General features: G+C 37.2%; 1 protein-coding gene and 1 pseudogene across 1 annotated transcript; both read right to left on the bottom strand.

Annotated features, from left to right (window-relative positions):
* Positions 1-6,539: 6,539 nt before the first annotated feature.
* On the bottom strand, positions 6,540-11,995 carry LOC106406644 (annotated as a pseudogene).
* A 1,008-nt stretch (positions 11,996-13,003) lies between these two features.
* Positions 13,004-15,554, bottom strand: LOC106404715 (dihydroceramide fatty acyl 2-hydroxylase FAH1). Its single transcript, XM_013845400.3, has 7 exons — positions 15,357-15,554; positions 14,297-14,368; positions 14,093-14,185; positions 13,802-13,998; positions 13,587-13,692; positions 13,354-13,500; positions 13,004-13,268 (listed from the first exon to the last, which is right to left on the bottom strand). Exons 2-7 carry the CDS (start codon positions 14,345-14,347, stop codon positions 13,149-13,151), a joined length of 714 nt encoding a protein of 237 aa, XP_013700854.1. The 5' UTR covers positions 14,348-14,368; positions 15,357-15,554; the 3' UTR covers positions 13,004-13,148.
* Between the last annotated feature and the right edge of the window lie 1,218 nt (positions 15,555-16,772).

Genomic DNA, 16,772 nt, shown 5'->3' with positions numbered 1-16,772 from the left:
TTTCCACGAAAAGAAAAAATATTGAACTGCATGCAGATCTCCTGCTTGAACTGCTTTTACAAACAGAAAAGAGTGAATGGTAAATGCAGTGCGGAATAACTGCATGTGCAGGAGAACTGCACTTGTCCCGCTCTTCCATTCGGACACTTAACGGCACAATGCACCTTTATCCTGCTTTTCCCTACTGATTTATTGACCCTTTTTCAACCAATTTGTTTTCTAATACCAAAACAAGCATTCTTAATCCTCTATAATTTGTACTGAAGGAGATCTAAATACGTGAAAAGAAATTAATTTACAGCTTGGTGACAAAAAAAAATAATAATAATAATTTACAGCGTAGCTAAACAACATATAGCATTTTTACATGCTGTCCCTGTCCCATTAGCCATTAATTATGCTTTTGTTATAAAAATAACGGAAAAAAAAATATTTTTATTCCTAACGTAGAGGTTCGTTATATAACAGATTAGACCGTCATAGATAAATGGAAAGATTACAAATCATAATCTCTTGGTTATGAGCCATCCACAATCTGGTTCATAACACTCCCCCTGGATGCCATGACCATTTAGAGCTTGTAACGTGCTTTAATGTTGCCTCATTAAAACCTTACCAGAAAAATCCAATTGGGACAAAACCATGGTGAAGAAAAAGAGTACAACACACATTACTCCCCCTGATTTGGACATTACTGAAGGTCCCTTGGACCTCTCCAATTTTCTGCAATCCGTGGGTGATGAAGATCTTGGGCAGAATATGCTTCGTCCTCGAACATGATAGTTGGTTCTTCTTTACCATCGGCCATGCCACAATCTGATCGAACATATTGAGTCATCGACCTCAAATACACACACACGAAATCTTGGATGATGTTGCTGTGATATGCGTGTACCACCATGTGTAAAACATAACATGTCTGAAAACAAATCAACAAAACCAAATAACCTCTCTTTGGGCTGGTTAGTATAAAATAAACCAAAATCAAAGGCTTCTTCATCGTCCTTCTTATGGACCAATCAGATCAGTGTCTAAAAAAAGACTTCTGCATCGTCCATCTCAGGACTAAATGGAGTTCTTTATCGTCCACATTTGGACTGAATGGATCAGTGTCCAAAACAAGTGATCTCACGTCCATGTACTAGATAATGGGTGAGACTGGTCCATATTAAATCTCTTGAGTACCTTTTTCTGTATATACTATTTGATGCACAAGGATTTCATTGTTAATGTACTCAAGATGTAATCCCAAACAAAACTTTGTTTTCCAAGATCTTTCATCTCAAACTCTTTCTTGAGATATTCAATTGTTTGGAAAATTGTATCCAGAGGTTCCTATGATATTCAGATCATATACTTTGATGATTATCAATATTGTTCTCGAGAACTTGATGTACTTTCAGCTCAATACCCTCTAGTACTTTCATTATCCAGTGGACCATATAAATATGGAGTCACTACATCAACTTGCTGCAAGTATAATTTTCTCTCTTATATAGCCAGACTTATGAGAAATCTAAAAGTAGTTGCATCCACTACATGGGAGTATGTCTCCTCATAATCTATTACTGGTCTTTGTGAGAATCTTTGTGCAACATCAGCTTTATATCTCACGATTTCTATTTCTCACAAGACCCATTTTTATCCACTGGTTTTAACATCATATGGCGTCTTAATCATATGGCCAAATACGCTTTTCTTTCTTAAACTATTTAACCTCACGTTTTCATTCAATCCAATCTGTTCTACGAGTGCGCACTCTTATATTGACGTGGGTTCATGATCCTCGCTTATATTCATAAATTCAAGTGCTACCTTGTATGCAAATAAATCATCTTATGTCGACATTCCTTATTGGTTCCATTATGTTCCAGACATGATATAATCGATTGAGATTCATTATTATCAGGACCTTTAATACTTTGCAGCTTGGCGTCCCAAGTTACATTGTTTGGTACCTGTACCTTAGAGCCGGCCGGCCTTATCTCCATGTCTGAGATGGTTTCCTTAGTAACCTCGGATTTGGATTTTTATTATCATTCTATGCACCTTTCTTTTGTTTCCGAGGATTCTTATCTTTTGGAACCTATTTGGTCTACCACGTTTCATATGTTGTCTAGACTCTGTAGCAACTTGACTGTGTCTCTTCTTGGACCTCAAATTCGTTGGTGCTTTACAAGCTGGTTTATATATGACTTAGTCATTCTTTTTCGGGTCAGAAAATGTGTCTGGCATTTGATTAGCTAGCTTGTAAATGTATAATCTTTGGACGTCTATTTCACATTCTTTAGTCCAAGGATCTTGCCAAGACATTGATGGTTGATTCCATTCTATTTCTTTTACCATTTTTTTACCAGCTTTATTATTTTTTCTCTTCCTGGTCTTAAAATAATCCGTGTACCTGGCCTCAAATATAATCACCCATAGTTGGCTCAAAGTACTTTATTATTGTGGGAGAATCATATCCAACATATATCACCATCCTCCTTTTGAGGTTCCATCATAGTTCTCTGTGGTGGAGTAATTAGTACATAGACAGCACATCCAAATGTCTTATGATGGGGTATGTCTGGCTCTTGACCCGTTAATAATTGTGATAGGGGATATTTATGCTCACTACATGGCCTGATGCGTATTAACTTAGGTGCATGTAAATTTCGTGTGGCCCAAGCTGTGAATGAGAGTTTTGACCTCATAAGTTATGGTCTATCAATCAGCTATTTGCGTTTTAAAAGATTTCGGCCAAGCCGTTCTTGGTATGGACATGTATCACAGAATTGTCCACACTTACCCCCATGGACATACCATAATCATTTAAACGCTTGGGACATGTATTCACTAGTGTTATCTAGACATATAGTCTTTATTTATGAAAAAGGGGCTCGTAGCCGTTTTACTGGTGATGACCTAATGAGTTTTCCTTGTGTACATGCTTCACACGTGAGATTTTTTGGGATAACTCTTCTTATCTTTTAATGTGTGCCTTTTGAATATCAATTTTCGCATCATGTTTGGACCAGGATGGCCAATCCGGTCGTGCCATAAAGTGTATATTTTCGCAGGCTTTTAGCCTCTATCATACTGATCTATGCATAGTCTAGGTTAGTAGAGAATGCAGGTATAGTCTTTAAGACTTATTATGGCCTTGGGCGATTTTATACATATATCTGAAGGAACTCTTTGTTTCCTTCGCCCCTTGTTTCAATATGGAAACCATTCATTCTTATATCTTTAAAACTCAATAGGCTGCTCTTGCTCTTAGAGCTGGGTGAATATAAGACATCACTGATTTCTAGATCCATGCCCTTAGGCAATAATATATTAACCTAGCCATAGTCTTCTTTCAGACTGGCGATACCTGCTTTAGTACTTATATTGGCGTTTTTCAGTGTACTCATATAGAAAAATCATTCATTCATTTAATCTAAGCAGACAATGTAATAGAAATAAATTCAAGGAGATAAAAATCAGAGAAAGCATACAAGCAAAGCAATCACACAAGTTTGATGTCGAAATCAGATTATCAACTTGATTCTTTTAGGCAATCATAAGTCTCATATTCCATAAGATCATCTTGATCATGTTCGAAATTATTTTCACCATCTTTATAGACCAAGTGGATTTCAGGATTCTTCCCTTTCAGACTCTCTTTGATAGAGGTCACAAAAATGTTTGGGAGTCCTTCATATCTTAGCCCAATGGTTCCCCATTCCACATCTATGGCACACTGATTTGGTCGAGCTTTGTGGTTTAAAGGATATACCACGGCCACTGCCTTGACCATGGCTCAAATTGGGTTGATACCCACGGCCTCTGCCATAGTGATTCCCACGGCCAAATGTGTTATAGTGGTCATGGCCACGTCCTTTCCACCCTCCACGGCCATGACCGTGTGGTCTATCATTCTGGACGTGGTTACCTTTTTTTTTTCTTCTGCGGCCTTATTGGTATCATGTAATGGGGTTAATCCAGGAGGTCTCAATTCACTGTTTCTCATCAGTAATCCATTATTTTTCTCAGCTAGCAATAGACTCATCCACAGACTTATAGTCCTGAATTCTGGGATTCCTCCAATCAAATAGGGCATTTGGTAATAACACCGTTCTTTGGTGATCATATCTCGATTTTTAACTCTGTCCAAAGGTCTAGAGGATTCTCTATAGTTAGATACTGATATTTGAGATTCTTAATAAGATGATGGTTAATAATTAATATTACTCTGTATCAATCTTTCTCATTGGCATTATTGCCTTCTATGATACATTCACCAAGTCTTTTTGACTTTAGGATAATCTTTGTATCCAATGTCCACTGTAAATAATTATCTCCAGAGAGATTTAGGGCAGCAAAATCCAGGTTGATTTTCGACATCTCAAATCATATATCACTCAATATTTAGGTATAATTTTCATGAATATTTAGGTATAATTTTCATGCGGCCTTACTCTTAAAAACAATCGATTCGGATTTCAATCTTGTGAGGACAATGAGACTATCAATCTTAAAGGCATTTAATCAATCAGTCAATTTCTAGCAAGTCTCAGCAATACTATTTCTATCTGCTCATAATATTATGGTTTATCAAAACTAACAAAAACGAATTCAATTAATCATGTAATTAAGGTTTAACAATCAATAGATTTTAGCAAAACTAGTAAAAAAATTTATTAATCAATCAATCAGTTTCAAGGCTGATTTTAGCAATACTAGAATATAGATTTCAAGCATGAATTTCAATGAATCAGTTTCAAGGCCGATTGGTATTTAGCATAAACCATGTGTAAATAATTTATCTAGTATCCGAATTTATCAAACCTCAAAAACATATAACCAGATCAATCAATTTAATCGAACTTAGCATACAATCTTAAACCTCAAGACATTATATTTTATCATGAATCTATCAACCTAGCATACGGATTCTCAATTCTCAAAGACATCCAAATCATATCAATATAACCTATCATACGGATTATTTAGGGTTTCTATTTAAAACATATCAGGTTACAAAACTATCAATCCTAGCAGATGATATTAAACCTCAAGAATCATGCAATCAGATCATTCAGATTTTAAACAAGTAAACCTCAATCAATCTATCAACCTATCAGATTATATAAGCAAAGCAAGCTAGCAACCTATCGGATTCAATCAATGTTTTAACAGGCTGGTCAGTTTAAACAATTTTAAATCAGATGAACAATTAACCAAGCAGGATGAGAAAATAAATCTATCAATTTAACGGTCAAACAATTCTAGCAACATAGCATCAGATTCAATCAGATTTAAAACCTCAATGATCAAAACCGAAAACAGCTTTAATTTCAAAATATTCGATTAGGGTTTTAATATGTGATTTGATAATTATAGTATAATTAATTCTGATACTTATATTATTTAGGGTTTATAGATATTCGATTAGGGTTTTAATATGGTTAGGGTTTATCGGATTTTAACTTGTAAAAACTGATTTGGGGTTTTAATCATGTAGGAACATGATTTAAGGTTTGGGGTATCGAACTTTTAGAGCTTCGATTTACTCAATTAGGATTTTTGATCTATTACCCTATGGTTTTGATTCATAAAGATTAGGGTTTTAGGGTTTCATTCTTTATCAATCAATCCATGTTCGATTATGGGTTCTTAGGTTTTGAATTACCTTTTAACCTTAGATGATTGTTGAATCGGACCACCAAAGGAGTTGAGCCGCGAGCTGGACACGAACGGGACGCGAGCTGGAATGGATCGAGTCGTGAACGTCCTTTGTTGCTTGATCGGGCACGTCTTGATCGTCAGACGCGAGCTGTCTGATGCTGTCGCGAACGAGGAAGAGGTCGCGTGCTGGAGCTGCTCTCGGGTCGCGAACGTCTGAGCTAGGATCAGGAACGCCTTGGGCTGAAGCTGATCGGGGACGCGAGCTGGAACAGATGCGGGAACAAGAGACGTGATCAGGGTTTAGGGTTCGTAGGATCGCCGGCTAGGGTTAGGGTTTTAGGATTTTTCGATTTGGGTATTAGCTTAGGGATTTAGAGTTTCGTGCTGATAACGTGTTATAAAAGTAATGGAAAAAATCTATCTTTATTCATAACATAGAGGTTTTTTATATAGCAGATTACACCGGCATAGATAAATGAAAAAATTACAAATCATATAATCTCTTGGTTATGAGTCATCTGGTTAATAAGAGCTTTAACTATTTCTCTCTATTCTTGTTCTTTTTCTTTTCTTAGCTAGAGCACAATAATATTAAGCTTTTAGCTGACAGATTTTTAACCAAGTAATTTTTAGTTGATAATATTTTTAATAATCGTTTTTATCAACCAGAAATAATAATTGTGCCGTTTTTAGAAACTACATTTTATTTTGATATTTTAAATGCGCGAATTTAGTTTAGCTGATATTAATAGTGGACAGATGAGATAAACTATTAGTAGAAAATTAATTAAAAAAGCTTATTATAGATTTTTAATTAAAGGATTCTACATGAACCATCTTTTGTAGATGATTTTTCACTAAAACCCCTAAATTATACTGTTAAATTATTAAAAGAAATTTCCATTAATATCTTCATCCTAGAAGTCTAGAACCAAAAAAATCAGTCAATGAAGAAGAATCAAACAGTAAGAGACATGCCCAAAGCTGATTTTGATGACACTCTTTGAGCTAAGGAATTATCTAACAACAGAGGTTTGTAAGAACTTGTTTGAGAAAACTCGCTGTTCGTCGCTCAACAAAGAGAACCACTTGGTGACCAGATTGGCTGAAGCAGACAAACTATGATCGCCACAACCCGGAAGCATGGTGGTTTTGCCTTGAACGACTACTGAGAAATCCAGATGAAGCGTCTTCATGAGAGAGCTCACAGTTGCTATCTGGACTGCAAAACCAGCTTTTAGTGTCGTCTCACACTGCAGAAACGCTGACAGTTTCTCTCTCAAGTTTGAGATTCCTTCATTTTCATAGCCACCAGCATCCACTCCAATACTGCAAAATCCAACAACAAAAAAAAAAGAATTTTGGTATCATTACATCAGACTGGTCCTTCTGTATAAAGAGACGAGCTGATAAAATGTTACCTGCTAAGTTCCCCAAGAAGAGAGACGATCGCAACAGAAAGGTTCATTGCCAATGGCATTCCCAGTATCTTAAGCAGTGGAGCAACAATGTTTGCACTAGTCCAATCCCATTCCTGCATGTATACATAAGATCAAATTGGTTCAGTAGAGAACATCAATTAACAAAACATTGCGTGAAGGTTTGAAATGCCTTTTAACAATACTTAACTACATACCGTGTAACAGGCGATAAGCTTCACCAATGACAGAATGTCACATAAAGTCACACTTTGATCCCTGCCCAATACGCACTGGAAATCCTGGTGTGCTGCTCTAAACTCGCTCTTCTCGGTGAAGCTCTGATGCAAAGTATTCGACTTAGTAAACTCCTGAATAATTTCCATGAGCATAGACGCCATAGCCTCCAGCGAGGAAGACTTGTTTGAGAATAGACACTTGTTCTTGCCTGGGTGCATATAAGCATTTCCCTACACAGTACCAAAATGTCTCTTCTCTAGAAACATCACAATGGATTTCAACACTGCAACTGATACGTCATGATCACTAGAGGACATCATTTTCTCTCCAGCAATGTGAGCAAAAACGTGAAGAATGGTCAGTGGCACTGAACTCTTCTCATGACTGTTCTTGTGCAAGATTTCAAAGGAAGCTTCTCGGATAAACCCAACACGGTCCACAGCAGTACATATCGCCGCCATAATAGCACTTCCAGCCACCAAATGATCAATTAGAGCCATTCTTCTAAAGAGAGCTACACTTACTCCATTCAGGGTGACAGGGATGCTTAAATCAGATTCAGATGTCTCTGAAGATTCAACACAAAATAATACCCTCTGCTCGGAAAGGAGGTCCTGAAGAAGACTAAGGAGTTCTTCCAAAAATTCAGAAATAATACATCTAGCTTCAGTATCAGCCATCACTGCACAATAAAATTCCAAGTTCATTTAATTTAAACATCAAATCAAAAGTAGGTTGTAGTATCTTGTTTTAGGAAGAAAAAAAAGGAAAATGGATTCTAAACATACCACCATCTATATGCTTCGAGAAAGAGTCCAAGCAGGAACAAGCATTATCATCCAGAATGTTCCCAATATTCATCGAGGAAACCACAGAGAAGTTATGCAACAGCAAGGAGAGGAAAACACATACCCTGTCCCTGAAAAAAACAACAAGGAACATATTAGCGCCCAGACAACTAGTTTACTGATGGAATTTAGAAGGTAATATATATCAACATTATGCAGTTAAGGAAGTATCAGCAAGCAGAATAACCTACCGGGCCAAAAGGTTTTCTTCCATTTTCAAAGAGAACAGAATTGCTGGCACTGCCCACTCTGCTCTAGTAATTGATGGGCATCGCTGAATACAATTGTTTGCAGCATGGAAAATTCTGATGATACTGATCTGGTCTTCAATATTTGAAAACACAACAAAATGTCTAAGAGTGTCATCATGCACCGTTGTTGACATGGGTGGCATTTTGTCGGTCACCGAAGCACTCTGAGTGCTGAAAGCTTCGCTAGAATTTATGGTATCACTTAAATCCACATTATCTCTAGCAACCAAGTCAAGAGCCGTAGCAGGATTCTTGTCTTCGTTCACGATCAGACTATCCAAAAAATCTACCTGAGGAAGATCCGGGGATAGAAGTGATTCTCTTGCCATGTTGTAATGACTTTCATCTTCTGGTTTCTCCAACTCCAACAACTTCATAACATCTGTAGCAACAATGTCTTCCAGAAATAGTGCTGATGCAGCATGTCCTTTAGCAGTAGAGAGGCACATAGTATTCCAAGCGACCTGTGTACTTCCAGCTTTATTTCCTTGAGTCCTGACTGACCGGTTAAGCTCAAGAGAGTTCCGCATAACTGTCTTTTTCTCACAAGAAACCCTTCTTTTCTTAGAAAATTTAGTGCAATTTGCAGTGGAGCCACCTTGAATATCAAGGACCAAGGTTTCTTTCTCTTCTACAGACTGCGAGGTGCCCAGCTTCTCCCTTAGCTGTAATTTTTTCTGTGTATCACCATCTGACTGATGCTTACGTGACTCATCTACCTCTGGCATTCTTTTTCTTTTTGGAGAGTGCTCATTAACTACCTCATGATTATCTCTCTGACGTCCCTGGAGACAGTTATCAGCCACTAAACAGAGATTCCCATTTTCCTTGGTATCGATTTTCTGGAACATAGTTGAGTTTGCAGGTTGGATATGCGCTTCATCTTTTGATGTTTTTGCTGAAGTAGTAACAGAGAACTGTTGTGCTCCCTGTGAGGTCAGTATCTGCCCATCAGAACAAGATGTTGCGCTGGAAATTTCTCCAGAAGTCTGTGATTTTCTAGAGCCTCCAGTAGGAGATTCCAATTGAGAAATAGTACCTAAGACAGATTCATACACGCCCTGTCTGGATTTAGCAATTAACTGAGTAGAGAGCTTGCGAACCTTCTCCTGAGAACCAGAGCTTGCTACCAACTGGCACCTTGCGTCAGAATGCTTTCCACCACTACGGTTCTTCTGGGATTGTACCATCTGCAATTTCATTCGGTCCTCCGCCATAATAGGAACCATAAAAAGATTAGTAAGAAATTAAAATGATCTAAACAACTAAGCATTAAAGCAGTATTATGTTGTAAATGTTCCATGCTAGGATAGAAGCCACTATTTCAAAGTCTAAAACAGAGTAACTATTCTCGCTTCTACAGTCAGTCAGATTCTATGTCGCTATCAACAGACTATAGCCTAAATGCTCACGCTCAGATAACTTCAACTGACTGTTTCAGCTAAGTTGAGAATGTTTGAGCCACATGCATAAACCTAGATATTCTCTTCGGAAAACAGAAGATGTAAATAGACAGTTTGATTCGTTTTTTTTACCATGTCAATCACAAACCATCTATCATGTAACCTAATGTTGAGAAAGTATACAATGTCAAAACATATATTTGGTCTCAAGCCAATCTTCAAATATGATGAGAAGAAAGTGTAGAGTAAGAAATTTATGGCATAAACAAACCTTTGCACGGCCAGATGTACCTCTTGAAAACTTATCCAGCAGGTTCATACGATTTGTAAGACTACGGAACTCAAGTGTTAACCGACCTATTTCTTCCGCCTGAAATTCTCTTCGGAACCTTTCAAACTCAGCCACCTCTTTGGAGTGTTTTGCACATTTCCTCTTGAACTTCAACTCTTTTTTCAAAAGCCTCACTTTAGCCTTTTCCAGGTCTCTAACTTGATGAGGAGAAATTGAGCAAGTCTGAGCAGATTTTTGGGAGAGAGAAAGCTCATGCACCTGTTTTTCAAACCCTCAGTCACTAATTGTACTTCTTGTAATTGCTGAGTCAGATCATCAGCACGAGATTTCCAGGCCATCGCTTCGTTCTTATTAATCCTTATCTTCTCTTCCAGTTTTGCCGAGTTTTCAGCAAACTTTACTTTGCTACTAGCGCTCTGCAATTCCGCTTCTTTCTTGAGCTCTTCATTTCTAGCTCTAATAATTTCAAACTTCTTAGACAAATCTTCTGCCAGCTTCATCTGTTCCTTAGCTTTTGCACTCTCCATATCCGCACGTTTTCTCTCTTTCAGTGTCTTTTGTTTTTCAGACTCGAGCTGCTTTTTCACAGTCTCAATACTGGAGCTCAAAGCACGTAAATCCGAACTAGTCTTCTGAGCTGTACTTCTTAAAACCACCAACTCAGAAAGATACTGATCAGCTTTCTTTTTCTCTGCTTCTGCTTTCTTCCTCTCAGACTCTGTCTTATGCCTCTCGCTTGCAAGAAGATTCTTAACCAGACTTATTTCCTTTTCCACCTCAGGAACGTGTGGCTTGATATCCTCATATTTCACCAACAGAGCCTTTGTCTTGTTCAACTCTTTACAAATTTGTTCCCTCTCTTCTTCAGAATTATCCGCCCTTAATGTTTCTTTCTTAAGGAGGCTCTTCAGTTCACTGATCTCCTTTTCCCCACTAGAACCCTGAAGAAATTCTACCTCTTCACTTCTCTCTTGAAGGTTACGACGCTCCAATCTTTTTTGCAAAGTCAGTATCTCAGACTTCAAAACACAGATCTCCTTCTCCAAAGATGATTTTTCCACTGACTCATCTTCCTGAGCGTCCCTGTTATCCGCCATCTCCCTAAGTTCTGTAAGATTCAGATAGCAAGTAAGCAGTGACCAGTTAAAACACAACAACAAGATTTAAGAGTTATAGTAACAAAACCATCTTTCCACCCAATCTACACAACCAAAGTCTCAAACCATATAGGACATATCACTAGTAGCTGCAAGTTAGATAACTCAGTTAAAATCGCTAAAGAATCATAATATGGGAAGAGTTAACACTACTCCAAATCAAACACATAGATACGTGGCATACAACTATAATCTACTCTAGTGTCTATATCAAGTTGAAAGTACAACACATCAAAAGCAGAAAGCTAACCTCCTCTGTCACTAGCTACTTCACATACAGTGCCAAAATTCAAATGAAGAAAGTCAGAAGATTTACTTTTCTGGAGATTGGCTTTCTCGTCATTAGCGGCAGCCATGGCCTTCTGGAGAATCTCTATGGCTTCTTTACAAGCATCACGCCTCTTCTTCATGCCTAGGTACTTCCCTTGCCACTGAAATATACAGCCCCAAGGGGATTAGAATCGATAAACACAGAGACTTGATGAGATACGTACCGCGATGCAGCGGGGGCTCCCTGAAGGCGACTCGAGTGGAGCATTAGCAGCCATTTGCGAGGGGAACTCCTCCGATTCTCGGACGAACTCTCTCGCATAAAATGGGAGACCACTCGCCGTTAAATAGAAGCGGGGGTGATAAGAGAATGTAATCGGAAGAAACGAAAATTCAAAAAATCTTACTTAAACCCTAATTTGAGTGCGAAGAAGAGTGCAGAGTTTGAGAAGAAGGTTGAGCGGACAACGGAGTAAGATACAGGACCTCCAGCACTTGGATCTCGGGTCGGGTCGAGTCAAGTCGAGTCGGGTCGGTTCAGTGAGTATTGATTTTATATCTTTAACTAGGCCCGGCCCAACGCACTTATTTATTTGGATTTTCTTCAAAATTTGCCTCATATTATATAGTCTTTTAATGAGTTGGTCAGAAAACTAATCAGATGAATATATAAGACAAATCCATTTTTTAAGAATTGAAGTATTCTTAAATAGTTGGAACTTCACAGTTGAAATTTTAAATTTTAAATTAGAAAGCATTCAAAAGTTTATAGGACGAATCTTATAACTTGTAATCTATGTAAAACCATGTTCGAAAACGCGGCCGGAGTGACCGATTCCGCGCCGGTGAAGTGTTCGGCGGAGCTCCGTCACCGCGATTATGGTATACTCAATCAAAAACGCGGTTGAAAAAATTCATCTATGTTTTGGTGATTTTGTGTCTGAAATCGATAAATATAACATAGATATGTCGTATTTTAATGGTATAAACAAAGAAACAAAGTTGAATCGAAGCTAATCAACCCAAAAATGATGATTTTTGACGAAGAACAAATAGGAAACGGTTGCAAGGTAAAATCTGTAAAAATAGGTTAAGGAAGAAGACGCAATGAAAATTACAATTTTATCTTTTTTTTAATAAAAAAAATTAAAAAATGCATTTATGGTATATCGATGTCAAACAAACTAAAATAACCACCAGACTACGGCACTACTTACGTTAATTCTGGAATGTATAGTTTTTAAACGTATGCTACATTACAAATATTAAATTAGTAAAAAAAATCCGCTCCGTGTATATCCTGCGTACTCTCCGCATTTTCAATAAGTCGCTAGGTCCGGAATCACCGTACGAGAAGTCTTAACAGGGTGTAAAACTCATACAAATTATAATTTTTGGTTTTAATACATACGTTTTGTTAGTAAACACTTTTGATTGTTTTCGCTGAGTAACACACCACAACTATTAAATAGGATAAGAAACATAGATTTACAAAGACAGTGATCCAAATGAAAACCTCAGACAAACATCTCAAAACTCATGAGGGATGATGATCAATAAATTTAAGATTTAACTGTGTTCCCAAATATCCTTTTAGTTTTGAAACTTAGTACACTACTGCTCTCTTTTAGGGGCTTTTGTGGTGGGTAGTGTCCCAAACACTATGTCCCATAGAGATGATGTTATACCAAATCCCTTGTCCTGAATCCTGAAGTGATGGTTCAAATGATATTTCTGCAAAAAACCATAACAAACACAAAAACATAAACTCTAAGTAAGTCTGGATACAAAAGAGAAGAAAGACTTGGCTTTGCTTTACCTTGAGATTCTTGGTCACTGCTCTAGTTGGTTGTGCATGGTGAAGGTAGTAGTGAGTAACATCATACATCACGTACCCGAGCATGCCGCCTCCAAACAAGGCAGGTGTGGTTGAAGGAGTTGCGAAAAGCTTCACAAGATTCCAGAACTGGTCACACAAGATAAAAAGAAGGTTTAAGGCTTTTATTTTGAGGTGGGGACAGTGTATATGATGATGATCAAAAAAATGCTTACAGGAAAGCATAAAACCGCTGTTGCAGCAGGAGGAAAGACGAGTCGAAGGTGGTCCATTGGGTGCTTGTGATGACATCCGTGAAGAAGATAGTGCGCCGTGTTTCCCCTGAAATGGTTTCAGAATAACATTAGGAAAAGGATTCATAGTGACTACTAATGTAAATGAAAGGTAACACACTGAGAATAAAAAGAGAGTGTGTGTGTGTGTGACGAACCAATAACTCTTGGTCTTGATGTGGAAAAGGAACCGGTGAAGAGTATATTCTATAAACGTCCAAATAAATATTCCCAGCGCGATCAATGGGAAGATTTCTGTAAGCGAAAGGCCCATGCTTACTGACTTGGAGATGCACCAGATCGCAACTGGCAACCAAATTACAGGAATCACCCACCATCTTGTAAGGGTCAAGAACTGTTTCCATTGCAAGTGTGTCAAGATAATGGAGATCAGAGGCTTGTTGACATTGCCTATTACCGAAAAGAAAAGGAGAGAGAAACTTATGTACCTCCCAAAAGTCACTGTGGAAAAAGCGAGGGCCTTCCTTTGTCACAATGGGTTGGTGAACCCATTCCTCGTAAGATTCACCAAGATGACCAACCTGTTAAACAACCAAAGCAATTACAAAAGGGGGTTAGTTAGCAAGGGAACATAACTTGAGTGATTATTTTGACATAAACTATTTAAATGCTTAGGAAACATTAGTATGAACCTGAAATACAAGGGGCTTATTGAGATCCACAGTGAATCCCTGAGCAACCATTTTGCAGATCTTTTACTGTTTCTGAAAAAAAAAAGATATTGAAAAAACGACTATCAAGATAAAGACAGACATGGTCACATAATGAAACACCTGATGTCAACTTCTTCAACATGCCGCTGATAAATAAATGTACAAAAAAATTATCTTCACTAGTCCTGGATCTTAGGCCATTTTTTACTCTGGCTCTAAGCCTTGGGTTCTAAGAAAAAAAATATTAAAAAATCAGTAGTTCCTACGCCATTTTAAAAACTTGCTTCTACATAGGCAAGTTTTAGAGGGTTTTTGGCTTGTTCGAGGGCCCACCACACGTGGCGGCCCGCAATTAATTTTCTATTTTTTTTTTAAACAAAAAAAATCCTAAGAACCTAATTTAAAGAACTTCAACGTTAATGGTGCTCTTATGCATCACTTCTATTGTTTAATAAGATACTTGAAACTTTACTGTTCTTGAACATGATATAATCCACATACCGTATACAATTATACTACTGGGGATACCTGGCCCACAACAACCAAAAGAATATGAAGTCATAGCACAAAAGCAAGTGTTTAGTTGAAATACAAAAGCAATTAATCATTTTAAAAAAAAAACCTACAAGATACGATACCAGCTTATATATGCTAATCACTCTAATGACCCCACCACCACCAAATACATAACAGATGAACACATCAAGAAAACAAAAAACGCACAGCTCACTAGCTGCCAGTTTCCAAACATGACTTCGTGGTTGTTGATTTAAGAAACAAAAATCTAACAATCTTCTAAGCCTGGCAAGAACCATTGGAATAAACAAATTACCGACACATCTTCTTTCTAACAACCATGTCTAAAAACAAAAGCATAATCAAGTTTAAGAGAAGAGACTTATGATTTGTCTTGTCTGATCTAAACACTTAAACACCGAAACAAATCAAACAACTTAGCTATTCATAGATTCCATGGATATGAAATCTATAAAATCGAAGAGGAAACAAAACACGAACGAAGAGAAGAGAAGAAACAAACCTAATCGATCAATGCCGGATCTCAACGACTCTTTGAGGAAAGGACAGCCGTCGAGAGCAGCCGGGAGAATTTATATGCCTCCCTTCTCTTTGGTGGGTTGTGTTTGTTGTTGGGGTTGAATAGTAGTAGTATTTGATACGCAGTGCCGTGCCTCAAGTGTTACCAAAAGCGCTTTTGCCCCAGACCCCCAAAATAAATAATTTTTTTAGGGCTCCCAGATTTCTAAAAAACATTTAGTAACATATTGGTTTTATTTACTTGTTTACCCGTTCAATTCATGTTCGATCTTCTTAAATTTCTGGTAGATATTTTCCAAAAAAGAAATTTTAATTTATTGTCACTTTTCAAAATTTCAAACAAAAAAATATCGTTGTATATGTCAAATTTCTAATAAAAAAAGGAAAAAAGTGTGAATTCTTTACCCTTTATAGATTCCTAAATATTTTACATAGAATCTCATATCAATCTATTTTTCAAGCTAACACACGTATTTTCTCTTTCTTCTGTATACCAACAACTGTCTCCTATTATATCATCGTCACCACATCTTCAACTTCTGTATTAAGGTATTTTTTTTTTTTGTAGAATTCTAATGTAACTATCTTTGTTTGTTAGTTTTTTGAAATGATGAATTTTTATTATTTTAATTATTAATTTCAGAAAATATACCACCAAAGAAAATATATCTATCGAGAGCTCAAAAAAGACAAAGAAAGGAGAAAGCTGATGCATTGATGAGATCAATACAAGGTTCCATGGACAGATTTCTTGTACAACCAGCAAATCTTAATGAATCCGATAGAAGTAGTGACGAGTTTGATGATCCAATGGAAGATGAGAAAGAAATAAATGATGAGACTATTAATGAAGAAGATAAGAAGAATGAAGATAATGTTAACGTTGACATCGAAGAGGATGATAATCTAAGTATAAAGGAGAATCATGATGTGAGTGATCATCAAGATAGTACAGATATAGGCAGAATCTTAGATATTTATGATCCTGGAAATTGGGGAGAAGTCAAACCTGGATTAAGACTTGTCATGGTTGAAAAAGGTCATGCTCAAAGACTACCGAATGATTTTGTGTTTCCAAGAGAGAAGGCAAGTGGTCGACATTTTTCTCATGCATACTATATAAGATCTTTGAGTAATGGAAAGAAGCAAGACATACGTTGGCTAGTTTATTCAAAAACATTAGATAAAATCTTTTGTTTTTGTTGTAAGTTGTTCACTCGCGATAACAATCCCAGTCACATGGCATCTAAGGGATTCAATGACTGGAAACATATTTTGGAAAGGTTAAGGTACCACGAGACAAGTCATGAGCATATCAAATGTATGAACCAGTGGATGGAACTTGAATTAAGGCTGCAGAAAAACCAAACAATTGACAAGCACATTCAAGAAGAACTCA

Source organism: Brassica napus, chromosome C3 (assembly GCF_020379485.1).
Source record: "Brassica napus cultivar Da-Ae chromosome C3, Da-Ae, whole genome shotgun sequence".
Taxonomy (NCBI): Eukaryota; Viridiplantae; Streptophyta; class Magnoliopsida; order Brassicales; family Brassicaceae; genus Brassica; species Brassica napus.
This window is presented reverse-complemented; position numbering and strand designations above follow the sequence as displayed.

What these genes read in the sequence shown, in the direction of transcription:
- LOC106404715 (XM_013845400.3), bottom strand. Translation starts at nt 14,347, where the DNA reads ATGGTTGCTCAGGGATTCACTGTGGATCTCAATAAGCCCCTTGTATTT. An exon ending in ATAAGCCCCTTGTATTTCAG is followed by an intron (nt 14,186 to 14,296) that starts GTTCATACTAAT and finishes GTTGTTTAACAG; the next exon opens with GTTGGTCATCTTGGTGAATC. An exon ending in CAGCGGTTTTATGCTTTCCT is followed by an intron (nt 13,501 to 13,586) that starts GTAAGCATTTTT and finishes TTGTGTGACCAG; the next exon opens with TTCTGGAATCTTGTGAAGCT.